We start from the raw sequence: 14,291 nt of genomic DNA, 5'->3' as shown, positions 1-14,291 counted from the left end.
GAAAAGAGTTGATTATGGATGGTCAGAAGTATCCACCTCAAGCAATTTGTCAGGTTAAAGATGAGGTATTTAAAGATCCTAACATTCCCAGGAAAATGTTCCCATAACTCAGTTCTCTGAATGGAATAACTGGAAATAACCTCACACATGGAAGTTGTATGGTTTTGATCGGTAATTTGAAGAGTTGAGTTACAGAAAAACAGGACATCCCATCAGATTTGTGTTATTCTTGAAACCACAGTTATGCTAACTAAAGGACAATTGGTTTCTGCAGCGGTCTAGGATTGATCTCCTTTTAGTAAAAACATGAACACAATTAACCACACAATCTTTATTATTCACAGATGGTCTCATATTCTGATGGTACAAAACACAATCAAAGTTGAAATGGAGCAAATATCTTTGGCTGATTTGGCCCTATTATAAGGATGTCAGTTTGGTTGAAATATCTCATGAACTATTGAATAGCTTGGCAAACATTTGGTACTTCTAATATTCACATTAGCCTCAGCTGTGCTTCTGCTTTAGTGCTTATTAGCAAATGTTAGCATGCTTACAGACTAAACTGAGTGGTTTATATTTGTCGTAAATATTTGCATTAGCATGTTAGCATGCTGAAATTGTTACCCAATTCAAAATGTTATTTATTGCTAGGTAACTAATAACTCCTTAGCTGAGCTCAGAACCATAACTCAGAGATGAAAACATGGATGATGACAATGTTGCGATGAGAGACAGCCCTTGACTTGATATAGTTCATAGCCACCTCTATCACAAGGTCCCTGGGGCCAATGATAGGTTTCACCTGCCGAACCACACCTGAGTGATGACACAGATTGGGATTAGTTAGTGAAATCCAGTTTTGGGAGACTTATAAGTAAATTAAATATCTGTTTGATATGGGTCTTCATGAAAGACACTTACCCATAATCATGTCATGGTGGGTGCGTTTCTCCACATCAAAAGAGAACTGGTCATCTGCAGACTGGATTTCAAAGAACACATCGGTGGCGCCTGGTACATCAGAGTTAGCTGCTGTAACTGTCCGCAGGAAAACTATTTCTGTTGGGGCAAACCAGAAAGGGAATTTTGTCTTTAAATCATTATCAATTGTTCTGTGAGTTGAAACAAGTAATTACATCTTATGCACAGCTTGGTGGGTTGAAAGTTGTATTTTTCAATGAGGCATCCATGAGCCTTCCCCATTAACCCCTTAAAACATTTATGAAGTTTGGAAACCTGGGTCTACGGTTAAATCATATAATAAAGACTAAAACAAAGTCATGCCTTAACTAACGAATGCACACCACTGCACACATACTAAAACCTTGCTGTACTTCCCCCTGTCTTACCCTCTGGTTCATGGAAGCCTCTGAAGGTTGGCAGAGAGAGGGAGGTGTGGGTGATGGTGTTGACGGGGTTGATATTGCAGCTGATGTCATGAGGGTGGCAGGACTTAATGCAACGCACAATAATCAAAGCATCACCACCAGATCTAAAAAGTGAGGAAATGCAGAGAAAAGGGGATATATAAATGTGCCAAGGCAGGGAGAAAAATACATATCTTAAGAAGAGGAAATATTCACAATTTCAACCTATACAGTACTACCCAGTATTTCTAAGAAACAACTTTTAGGATTGAACAGTTAAATTGAGCAAAAAGAACCTGGCATCACCTGAATAGTCCCATAGACCTGCCTGGTTAACCATGGAACGGGCACTTTAGAAAGAGTCCAAACCCTGATTCCACAACCTAAAATCATGTTTGTGTACTTTCAAATGTGACCTCAGAAACAACCACGGGAGCAGAGCTGTGTAATTAGCAGCAAGCAGGTGAGTCCAAGTCATTCCCTAAGCATGACGCCAAAACCAGAGATGGTTGTGTGGTATTCCTCACCAGGGAAATGTTACAAAGGATAGTGGGATGGTGGAAAACTAGGCACGGGTATGTAAGAATTTGATGAGGAAGAATCAGAAAAAAATATCGGGATGTTGACCGAATCCGCAGCAGTAACATTAACATTCCCAAAAGATGGTAACCCTCCAAAAAACTGACAAATAGAGATACAATCATTATTATTTCATACAACATATCACTATTTTTACATATATGAAGTAATTAGTGAGGCATTTTGGAAAGTAGTTGGGTGGTTATATGATCCAAAGATTTAAGAGAATGATTAGCTCATATATATCATTTTGTTGCATTTTCAATCAGCTCTATATGTATTAAACCACAAAAACCACCGGGAGGAAAGTGGAACATTGGAAAATGTGTCTGGCTGCAGTTATCCAGCTGACCAACACAGCTACTGCCCTTTTGGTATCATTTACAGCAAATCAACTGATAACCACCCAATACCAACACTACAAGCACTATTCCTCATACGAGCTGTAATGCTGCTCCACCACAAATTGAGCCCCCATGTTGGCCAAGCCCCAGGTGCCCATAAATAAGTGCCACGCTTATTTTTCTTGCGATCCGCTGAGGCGAGTTCTGTTTGATCCTATGGTGAGGCCACTTGGAACAGATCATAGGAAAAATTGCTTTCAACATAAGAAGTGACCACAGCGGAGGAAGCACGAGAGTAGGGGCAGAAACCATTGCCGGTATGTGTGTTTGTGCTTGAATATTAAAGAGTAAAAAGCCATTTTTATCTGTCACTCTTTTAATTCCAATCACTTAGAAAGTACACATAAAGGGAAGCTGAGGTAGAGTGAGCTGCCATCTGTACAAATTATTACAAATGAACAATCATGTCATAGTGTTAAATCCTTAATAGCTAATGAGCCCCATCTAGTGGTACAATGTCCTAATATTCTTAACATATAGAATAAATAATAAAAAAGGCATTCACCTTTCTTTTGCGTTTCGGGTCAAAAGTGACCAGGTGGGAGATGTACCATCTGGTGACCTGGTGTGGGGAAAACCACCTGGAGCTCAACGCCCTAAAAACAGTGGAGATGGTCGTGGACTTTAGGAAGAACACAGCCCCACCCGCCCCCATCACTCTGTGTGATTCCCTAACTGTGAAGTCTTTCCGCTTCCTGGGCACCATCATCGCCCAGGACCTCAAATGGGAGCAGAACATCTGCTCCCTCATCAAAAAAGCACAGCAGAGGATGTTCTTCCTGAGGCAGCTGAAGAAATTCAACCTGCCAAAGACGATGATGGTGAACTTCTACACCTCCATCACCGAGTCCATCCTCACCTCCTCCATCACCATCTGGTACGCCGCAGCCACAGCCAAGGATAAGGGCAGGCTGCAGCGGGTCAGCCGCTCTGCAGAGAAGGTGATCGGCTGCAATCTGCCATCCCTCCACGGCCTGCACGCCTCCAGGACCCTGAGGCGGGCAGTTAGTGGCCGACCCCTCCCACCCTGGACACAAACTGTTCACCCCCCTCCCCTCTGGCAGGAGGCTGCGCTCCATCAGGACCAAAACCTCTCTCCACCTGAACAGTTTCTTCCCCTCCGCTACCGGCCTCTTAAACAAGGCCCGGCTTGTATCAAATCAATACATCCCATACATCATTGGAACGGGAAGAATCTCAGTTACAACACCAACTAAAGCATTTACTCCAGTAAACACAGCCTACATGGCAAGCATGTTTATAATATACAGTAATGTACAGTAAGCACTATCTTTGAACTTACTGCAAAATTATAACATGAAATTCAACCCTGGTGTCATTCTGTCTGTCACCCCTTGATTCTATTTGCTTTGACTGTTCAAATGAGATGTCAACCATCAAAATTGGATAAGGGGTTCCAGAGATATTACTGTGCAAAACCAACACATTCTCACTCCCAACTCGGCCTATGTTGACGTTATGTCAGGGGCGGACTGGGACTATAAATCAGCCCGGGACACTCGACCGGCCCACTTCGGTCCCACCGGCCCATCTCTGTTATTAAGTTATGGAATACTAAATAAATAAGTAATTAGATACCTTACCATCAATGCACTCATAAAGAATGATAGGAATAATAATAATGCTTATTGAACTGGTTTCATTAATTTGTGAGTTTATTTAAGGTAATTAGTTAGAGGCCCTATTTTATCAGTAGCTTGTCTGGAATGCACAGCAGTTACAATGGTCACATTAGAACATAATTGTCCCCATTTTGTCTTTAATAGTTACTAACATTAGATATTTTTGATGAGATATGGACCGGAAAACAAAAAATGTCCCTGGTTTTCATTTTTAAATCAAGTTACCGAATGCAAGTAGTCGCCTTAGCTTATTTTGTTTTGAGATGTGAATTACTGTTCAATTTAGTTGAACAGTAATAATCGTTTGGTTTCTTTTACACTAAAAACAAGTTACAATTTTCAAAAGGTCTTGTGTTTTTTATCGGGGGGAGGCTTTTTTTCCAGTTTAGAGCAATAGCCCCTCCAAATGTCTGTTCACCGGGGGGGGGGGGGGGGGGGGGGGGGTGTGCTAGTGATCCCGATGGCCAGTCCGCCCCTGGTCCCTGTCGTCACTTGTTTTTACTTCTTTATTTTAATTGAATAATTTCGGGCTTTTGTTGCTGTCAGTTAGGGGGGAGAATACTGAGGATCTGTATTGTTTAATCGTTTTTTCCTTCTAATTTTGTATTTTTTTCTAAACCACACACTGTTATTTACTCAACAATAACACACAATTATCCTTGTGTTTATTTATTTGTTTGATTAATAAACACAAGTTGGAGTCCGTCAGGACCGAGGGTCGGAGCAGCTCATAGCAGTTGCTTTAGAGAATTTTACACCCGGAAGTAAGTATTCTCTCCGCTTCGTTTGACAAACCTCGTGATTAGTCCTCAAGCTCTGTGATTGGATTTTTGAGTGTGCGCCGAGAAGGGGTCCACCCCGTCCCCCACTCCCCGTCCCCCACTCCCCGTCCCCAGAACTACACATGCTGGCTATTCTGTGTTTCGCAACATGTTCTATGGCACGTCTCTACCGGGAATTGTAGTTTTAAAAGACGTTTTTGTATTTCCCATAATAAGAAGTTGCCAGTATTAAACTGTGTACATCCCTGGAGCTTTAGGGGATAGGAAACATTCAAATTTAAAACATATAATTAATAAATGGGTGAAAATTGCTTGTGCCCATAATGGGCAGCATTAATATATATACCCACATGACAGCTAAGGTCAGAAGAGCTTTATTTAACAGCTGGTCTTATGTCTGTGACCCCTCCGGTTGTTAATTGATAAGCCTGAAACATGCACTTGTCAAGGTTCAGAGGCAAATTTTGCAAATATGGTAGTAGCCATCGATCATCTTAAGATAAGATATACTGTATTGATCCCAAGTTGGAAGCAGCATGTGTAACAGTTGTAAATATGCAATTGTGTTTATTTGTAAATCCTTTAGTATAATCAAAAAAAATCTGTGTTTTATATTTAATAATTCTGTGTTCTTTATTTATTGAATGTTCAATACCTGACAAGGTCGGAGATTAAAAACTTGGGTTGCAGGTTCCTCAACAGTGCATTATGTGTGTATGCCTCCACCATTAAACTTTCGTATTCTGCACATTTCTTATACTATCTACATACATCTTATAAGAGTATAATACATATGTATAATATCGGTTAAAACAAGTGCTTAAACATACAGTAGTTAACATTGCGGGAAAGCAATATATTAGTACTTTGTCAGGCTTAATATTTATACCCCTAAATCTTTTTTCTTATTCAAAAGAAGACCTTAACCTAAAGTATTCTTTAATGTTTAAATAAAGCCTTATTAGTTTGTCTGTCTGTGTCTCCTATAAATATCTAATAATACAAATAATAAAATTCAATAACGTGCTTTAACCACTAGTGTTCCTTTCTATCAGCTGTGCACCCTTATGGTTTAAATATAGCCTATCTACCAGTTGGATCAAATATAAAAGTCAGCCAAATTAGTATTGATACTGCAAGGAGACGTATATTGTGAAGAGAAATTGAAGATGTTGTTTAATTGCTGATATATTTATGATCCACGTCACATATTCAGTTCTTCCTGTTTGTCCAGAAGTCTTCTGATCAGGGCTCTTTAAATAAAGAACTACGGCAGATGTGTAATATTTAATGCAAACCGTGTATTACAATGCCGTTATGTGATGACATCCAAAGAGAAAAGCAAGCACACTCGGAATAAAGTATTATTTTATTTTTTTTAAATGTTTTCGGATTTCACATCACATAAACACCATATCCCAACGTGCATTGTGGCTAAAACATCCAAATCACAGAGCTTGAGGACTAATCTGCGAAGCGGAGAGAATACTTACTTCCGGGTGTAAAATTCTCTTGAGCAACTACTATATATGCTGCTCCGACCCTCGGTCCTGACGGACTCCAAAAGTCCGACATTATACAATCAGACAAATAAATAAACACAAGGATAAATGAGTCTTATTGTTGAGCAAATAACAGTGTGTGGTTTAGAAAAGAATACAAAATGATGAAACAATACAGATTTCAGTTTTCTGAGCTCCTGCTCTCCCCATAACTGACGGCGACAAAAGTCCTAAATTATTCAATTAAAATAAAGAAGTAAAAACAATAAGTTTGGCTTGATATTGAGTAAGAAAAAGGTTGATAAACGCTGTGAGAATGGATCTGCGGAGAGCATTTCGCCGCGATCCCAACTCGTCTATTACCAACGTTCAGGGAGCTCTGTATGCAAGTCAATGGGACTCCCTGATAGTTGAAACTCGACACTAAAGGGCTCTCCCTTGCGTTGGAAAGTGACGACAGGGACCCTGACATAACGTCAACATAGGCCGAGCTGGGAGTGAGAATGTGTTGGCAAAACAAACCGGTCAATTTTGAAAAATCGATAAAATGACAAGGCGCTTTTTCAAAGAAATCCATCTCTGCTTTCAACCGCAATTCAAATAGCAACATTGCTTAGAACTATAACCACTCAAATCTGTTACTAGTACCAACAACAAAACTATAAGGAATAGTTTTTTTTGGGGGGTTGGAGACAAATAAATGTATTGCTAAAAGTAAAAAGAGAAGATCAATACCAACCTCATGTCTGTAGGCCTATGTGTAATTTAAAGCAACAGGAACCACCGAGCTTAGCTTAGCATACAGAATGGAAACAGCTAGCTTAGTTCTGATCAAAAGTAATACACAATGGCTACCAGCACCTTAAAATCTCACTAACTTTATATCTTTTTTGTAAGGTTTATGTCCTGGACAACGTCTTTTCTAGGCGCGGTGACTTTCTCGAGTATCTGATGTACAGAGCCAGGCTAGCTGTTTCTTTATGCTAAAGTAAGCTAACCTGATGCTCGCTGCAGCTTCATTTTAAGCATAGGCTACAGACAGAGAATGCCATCAATCCTTTTCGCTCAATACTGAGAAGAAAAATCACTGTAGTGTAGATAGGAAGTTGCAGCTGTGAGTCCTGCTTGAAATAAAAGGATAGATAAAAACAAATTAAAAAACCTTATTAAACATGCGTACTGGGTACAAAATGCGTATTTTCTTTTATTTCACAGACTTCTAATATGGAAATGTTCTTGAAGGCCGGATAGGCTGCTCGTTTGTGATAAACACCGCAATCTTGGCCATATACAGATGAGCCATCCCGTAGCGAATCAACCTCATCTCCACGGTCAGAAAGAAGTCCCGCGGCAGGGTTAAGGTACGGCGAAGTGAGATCTCTCCTCCATATGCATGCTGCTGCACGACAAAGTATCCTTCCTCATCTCCGGACACTATGTTGAGCAGCATTTTGTCTCCCAGCACAGAATTAGAGGGTCCCATCCGGAAAACCACAGCAGGGACGGGGGTGTTGGTTGGGAAGCTGATGTTGTAGAAGGAGATTCTCAGCGGGAGCAAGAAACACGACGCAGGATCCCGCGTGAACTCGCAAGTTACTCGCTCGCAACGGCTGAAATGGGAAAAAATGAAATACTGATTGGATGGAAAGCAGAATCGGCTGCCTACATGGTGGAAAAAGAGGCAAAGAACAGAGAGGAAATAATTGATGAAGGCCAGATAATAAGAAAAGAGTGTTGAAAGCGTCCAGAGCAGTCCAGAACCGGACAAACAAACTCAGGAAATTAGAAAAACGTATTCTCAAAACTAAACTACAGAGAAGTAAGATAGGGACAGTGAACCATTCATTACCAAAGCTTGTCATTACCAAGAAACCATCAGCTCTTACCCATGTGCTGCTTGCCGGAAGTTTTGCGGACATGCAAAGGACAGACAGCGAAATCCCCCCTGGATGTTGAAGCAGCTTTCGGAGACAGAACAAGTATGGATCCCCGCGGCACATTCATCAATGTCTGAAAACAAGCAAAGGTTAATAAAAAAAAAAACATTTACAATTCACTTATCGTTGACCAAAGCTTCATCGACTGACCTTGGCACGTGCGTCCATTGTGTGCGAGTGTGTAGCCTGTAGAAGGGCAGGTACAGTAAAAACTTCCCGGGGCGTTGGAGCAGCGGTAGGAACACACGTGACCTCCAGTAGGCAGAGCACACTCATCGATATCTGAGAGCGGGAAATGGTCAAATCTGGTTAGAAGAACTTCTTTTATGGGACATGTGATTACTCTCTTGTTGGTTTTGTTGCCTCACCAAGAACCAGGAAGTCAAACAGTACCTTCACAAGCTATCCCATCGATGTCACTCAGCTGGTAACCACGGCGACAGTAGCACTGGTACGAGCCGTAAACATTTGCACACTCCTGGCTGCACGGGTTGGCTTCGCACTCATTGACATCTGTTAGCAGGAACAGAGGAACAGAGTTTAAAAAATGCTTTCGGAAAGACTATGACACAATTTAGGTTTTTACATCAGCCATATTGTATAACCCCAACATAAATCTTAGTAAATGACTGAAATTAAGAGATTTTACCTTCACAGCTTCTACCGTCGTGGGTCAGTTTGAAGCCAGTGGTGCAGCTGCACTTGTAGGACCCCTCTGTGTTCTCACACTTGTGGGCGCAGAGTTGAAGAGGATAATGCCTGCATTCATTGATATCTGAAGAACACAGGGGGCGGTGAGTCTGAGAGTCTGAAGCCTCTTTCACACACTTGCAGCTAATACTTAGATAACCTTCAGCCAAGCATCGCTCGTGACTCTTACTTCTCACAGATGCACTTATTTTAGGAACAATTGTGCCTTTTACAGTAATCCAACACTTATGGATACCCCTTTTCCTATAAATCTTACTGGGAATTTAGATGGGAAATTGGTGTTACAAATATCCATGAACATCTAGGGCAACCAAAAGGGACTAGATAGAATAGGCAGTTCTTTCTCCTCTACTCACTTTATACAAAACACGTGAAAATACAAGATTTCATAGCTACAATTTTACAGTTGTAACAAAAATAAAGTGATGAATTTGCACCGTACCTTCACACAGCTTGGTGATACTGTTGAAGATGAAGCCATTACTGCATTCACAGCGGTACGTGCCAACTAGATTGACACAACCATGGACGCCGCAAACATTCCCTGTACGACACTCATCCACATCTGTAACATGAAGAGGGGGAAATACACGTATGTAAAAAAAGAACATCAATGTGGCAGCAAAAAAAAACATATTGGATCATCTTTCGTGCCAGAGTCCACCTTCACACCGCGTGCCGTCCTCAATCAGATGGTAGCCTCGCCCACAGGGGATTTTGTTCCTGCGACATGTGTAAGAGCCCTCTCTGTTGATACAGGTCTCGCTAGACAGGCATGGACTGGCGTAGGCAGCACACTCGTTGAAATCTGAAGAGAACATTACATTAAGACAGCTACATTTTTATTTGAGGAATGTTTTGACCTTGTGACACTAAACTGACCGTTACAGTTGCCTACAGCGTCCTGAATGTAACCGAACGGGCAACTCTCCTTCGGGTAGCAGCGGAAAGAGCCTGCAGTGTTGTTGCACACAAAGTCTGGTCCACAGTTATGGGAGCCCAAAGAACACTCGTCTATGTCTGGAACAAGCAAAGAGGAGATAACGGTAGAAGCAATACTGAAATCTAGGAGAATTTCTTGGTATGAATAAACAAAAGTGTTAGGATTAGAAAGGATTTTTTTTTTACCGTGGCAATCGTTGTCGTTTCTGAGTTCATACCCGGTGCCACAGCTGGTTTCCCTCTGACAGCGAAAGGAACCCTCTGTGTTAATGCAGACTTGGCCGGAGACGCAGTTGTGGTAGCCAGTCAGACACTCGTTAGAATCTGAGGAGAGAGACATCCACTAAAAGATAAGAAAATAAGTGCATTTAGTTTGTTCAGTTTATTGTACTTTACCCAGTGTGGTGATTGAAGCCTCCACCTAATTAACACTACAATTCACAATGTGATAGGGAAACTAAACGAAGAAGAAATCTTATTGATTACAATTCATCCTGAAAAGTGGTTGTGAATATTGTAATACATTTCTTTTAAATAATAATTCAAATAATAGTTGTTGAGATATTTCAGTATGGGCCGATCAACAGACTGAAACATTGAACAGTAGAAATCACCTATTTTCTAAGTAATAAAGCCGGGTTTTTATTTAGATTACTTACCCACACAACTCACTCCATCAGATTGCAGTTGATAACCATCAAGGCATGCACATGTGCCGTTCCCTCCACACAACTGTGAGCAATTGGAGTCTGAAATCAGGGGAGGGACACGTGACGAAATCGACGTTACAGTGTGTCATACATCACTAAAATCATTTTTAGAAATGAATGTGCCAAACCTCTACAGCCATTCCATCCCTCTGGCGGCTTGGTGGTATAACTGGCTGCAGGCTTTGCTGTGACTGGAGGTATGGACATAAAGCATAATTAAAACTCTCAATAGCTTCAAAGGTCAACTCAAAGAATGGTTTAGAAACAAACAGACGTGCGAGCACCTCTAAATGCACTTTAACACAGGGGTATCTCCTCTTGCACCTTATGTATCTCTTGTATCTTTTCTTGCACTTTATATGTCGTTGCTGCTATATTGTATTACCATGTTATAAATATTTGTGTATGCTGCGCTTGCTGTTTTGCACTTTTTGCATATCATGTATTTTGTTTTTGCTATCTTTGTAAAATGTAATTTTCTTAAATGTTTTATTTGAGGGACTACGGATGGAAATTAGCTTAAAGCTAAATCTGGCACTGTTACGCTTGACACATTTTAATGTTTTAAGTGTTCATTACAGTGCATTGTCCCTGCTCAATAAAAAAAAATATGATTTTATTAATGGTAAATTCCCCCAAAAACTACAGTCCACAAATACAGCTCAAATTGAATGTTTTTGCAGCTCTGTCCTTCCCACACATTTGGTTGTATTTTCACTTGAAGCCAGCGAGGCGACAAAAGCCACCACCAGACACAACACTAGTTGGCCCTGAGTCACCATTTGGCAAGGTGTCTACAGATTAGTCTGGCGAGTACCGCTGTATCCCAGGGATCTGCTCCACAGCTGCCACAACAAGGCCATGTATCCTGTTTATTAGAAGAGGGCTCTGCCTCTAGTGACGCTACCAATTTTCAATTACTGTTTGTCAGCAGGATACAGAAAAACTAGATGGAGGGGTGAAGAATCCATTAAAAGATGCAGAGGGGCGGAATCAAAGGGTGGATGGAATTATTTTTGATAAATTGTCTTAAAATGATAACCAATAACTCATCATCTGTTGGGGCTGATGAATAAGCCCAAAATATTTAAGTTTGAAGACAAAAAAAAGATGGGATTGTACCCACTATTGGCATATCTGAGCGAACTGTGGTTGAGTTGCTTTGCTGGTAATGTAGGCCCAAAGCTTTTAAAAGGAATACAAAACGTGAGATCTTTGGCTCTGCTGTATCAATTTTGATCCTTAGAGAAACCAAAACTGTCCATCATGAGCCTTCTGTAATGGGTCTCCCAAAAAAGCCATTAAGTGTCTAAATGTCTAAAAGAAGTCTGAATAAGAAGTTATCCGTTTTTGGTCAGATCATCTGCAATCAAATTAAAGGTCAAAAAAGCAAATGGGAGTTTTTCCTACCTAGCTGTAAGTCATTAGGCACCTAGTGTGTGTACATGGAGGGTACTGATTATTTTTGAATGTCCCACATACAGCCAGGATAGCTCTTCTTTCATGATAAGACAGAGTGGAGCTAATCAAAAGATTGTTAAGATCTATTACCTGTTTGTTTGAGTTCCTCCGCTGAGTTTATGCCACAGCAGTTTTTAGCCGCTTGCGTACAATGCCTCTCCAGAGTCAAACCTTGGAGCTCGCAGCTGGACGCCTGGCTCGCTGTGATCAGGCCGAGCACACAGCAGTCACAACAAATCTGAACGGGAGAAAGGAGGGGGGGTGGAGAAAGCAGTCGTAAAGTAGGAATCTTATCTCGATACTGTCAGGAAAACAATTCCCACTATGTATTGACTTATAAGGTGTATTGTGAGAACAAGGAGACGTGTAAAGGTCGAAGATATTGACATTAGGAAGGACCTTCGAGATCTTGGTTTCCCAGGGTCCTCCTGAGAAGAAGGGCCGCTCACAGGCCCCTTGCTCCTTGGCCATTTTCATGCCTTTGTCACAGAATTGGTCTCCTGCTGCTGCTAAACAGCACTGCTCCTGGGCGATCCTGCAGAAAAATGACAGAAATGTAACAAATGCAGAACAAAACGCACCCTTTTCTCTTCGGCTGGATAAGGAGCATGTGAAGGAATGCTTGCTATTGATTGACATACTGACTGGAAGTGGATTTATGATGTAATACGTTGCAATTTAGTTTAAAAAATGCCTAATTTATCCATGATCAAAAGTCTTCTCTCCTCTGCGATTGTCCCCTCCACTGACCTCAATGTCCTCACCAGGTGTTTCTCTATGTTATCAATCACCACTTCCATGTATTTACAGTCAAATAGGGCCCTTTAGTGTTAAATATGCTCCGGGGGGGGGGGGGGGGGGCATTTCACGCCTGTACTTATGCAGTTATTTGTGACATGATTTGGGGCTTCATACCCTGGGGGTGTTTCCTGCTTTTAAACATACCGTTGCAAATTGTAGCTTAGCCTGTACAGGAAACACACATTTCCACACAGTTTGAATACCTTTGTGATGCATTCGGAGCCCAAATACCCAAAGGAAAGCTTTTTTTAACGGTTAAATACACAACAACTTCACATTCCTTCTGTGCTGACCCTTGCTTGGTCATATTTCTAACATTCTCCTTTGACAAACCAGGTGTTGCTTTACCTGCAGGTGTGGGAGATGGAGATGAGGGGGAGGATTGTACAGTCATGTCCTGCCAGGGCCCGATCCATCCCATCCTGACAGCACTCCTGTACAGTAGGAGCCTGAACATCTAAGGATTAGAAATGCACAGAAGAGGCATTATTAAGAAAACAAATCATGACTGCCCCTGATGAAAGTCAGATTTAATTCAATTTAACGTGGCGAAAAAATGCTTGGATATCTCCATTTTGGTGTGTGTTAAAAGTAACACACCAAAAAGTTATCAAATTATTTTACCTTCTCCATGTAGAACCCCGTACAGAAAAAAACTAAGTATGGTCCAAAGTGCCCATGGAGTGACTTTTAGATGTTTTCCTCCCATATCCTCTTAATGTCACGGTTATAATAAATGAATGGACTGATCGGCGGATGAATGACAGCGGTGGACGGTGTGAGTGAGTGTGTTTGTGTGAAAGCTCTCCGTGAAGAACATCTGAGGCGACACAGGGGGCGGGGTGGATGGAGCTGTGTCAGAGCTACTGGATAATTCAAACACGGCCGATATTTGATTTATTTGTGTCGAAATTGCGCAAAGTGAATCCAAAGTACATGTTGACTGGGTCGAAGAAAAAGCGAAGTTTTAGAAAAGCCGGGAAAAACAAGTCTATAACCCCCTGAACATGTAAGTCTACAGTAAAAAGGAAGAACAATACAATTATACAAAATAAATTGAACTAAATATATTAACTTTTTCTTATTTCAGAAGGAAGTTACGGTATTGGCTCGTTTTATTTATTCATTGTTAAGGAAAACCTAGCATCTAGCTATAGCACAATTGTAATGCTATTTGGTGGAACGATGATCAATGAAGTCAGAAAACCGGGCATCCGAGGAGCACCTGAACGCAGCATTTGCCTTTATCTTCGAGTGCCATTGTTGACATTTTAAAACAGTTTTTCGGAATATGTAAAAAATGATGAACTAATGTAAAATGGAAACCAACCAAAAGTTATGAGGTTAAACATGAGCATACATTTGTGTGGTTTACGTTTTTTTTTCTTCTGTTTTCCTATTTATTTTATATCAACTCGTGGCTCCTCAAAGCAATCTTGCACCAGCATC

At 41.0% G+C, this 14,291-nt stretch overlaps 1 protein-coding gene across 1 annotated transcript; it reads right to left on the bottom strand.

Annotated features, from left to right (window-relative positions):
* Positions 1 to 316: 316 nt before the first annotated feature.
* LOC307023246 (fibulin-1-like) lies at positions 317 to 13,705 on the bottom strand. The gene is made up of 17 exons (XM_079656387.1): positions 13,467 to 13,705; positions 13,191 to 13,299; positions 12,441 to 12,576; positions 12,132 to 12,279; positions 10,709 to 10,771; positions 10,530 to 10,619; positions 10,057 to 10,194; positions 9,811 to 9,948; positions 9,593 to 9,736; positions 9,371 to 9,493; positions 8,867 to 8,992; positions 8,611 to 8,730; positions 8,368 to 8,499; positions 8,167 to 8,290; positions 1,353 to 1,495; positions 925 to 1,062; positions 317 to 819 (listed from the first exon to the last, which is right to left on the bottom strand). Exons 1-17 carry the CDS (start codon positions 13,549 to 13,551, stop codon positions 680 to 682), a joined length of 2,097 nt encoding a protein of 698 aa, XP_079512513.1. The 5' UTR covers positions 13,552 to 13,705; the 3' UTR covers positions 317 to 679.
* Between the last annotated feature and the right edge of the window lie 586 nt (positions 13,706 to 14,291).

Source organism: Notothenia rossii (genome assembly GCF_949606895.1).
Source record: "Notothenia rossii genome assembly, chromosome: 10".
Classification (NCBI taxonomy): Eukaryota; Metazoa; Chordata; class Actinopteri; order Perciformes; family Nototheniidae; genus Notothenia; species Notothenia rossii.
Note: the sequence above shows the minus strand (reverse complement) of the source record. Positions and strands in the feature narration are given on the sequence as shown.

What these genes read in the sequence shown, in the direction of transcription:
- LOC307023246 (XM_079656387.1), bottom strand. Translation starts at nt 13,551, where the DNA reads ATGGGAGGAAAACATCTAAAAGTCACTCCATGGGCACTTTGGACCATA. An exon ending in CGGGGTTCTACATGGAGAAG is followed by an intron (nt 13,300 to 13,466) that starts GTAAAATAATTT and finishes TCTAATCCTTAG; the next exon opens with ATGTTCAGGCTCCTACTGTA. An exon ending in TGATGGAGTGAGTTGTGTGG is followed by an intron (nt 10,195 to 10,529) that starts GTAAGTAATCTA and finishes CTCTCTCCTCAG; the next exon opens with ATTCTAACGAGTGTCTGACT.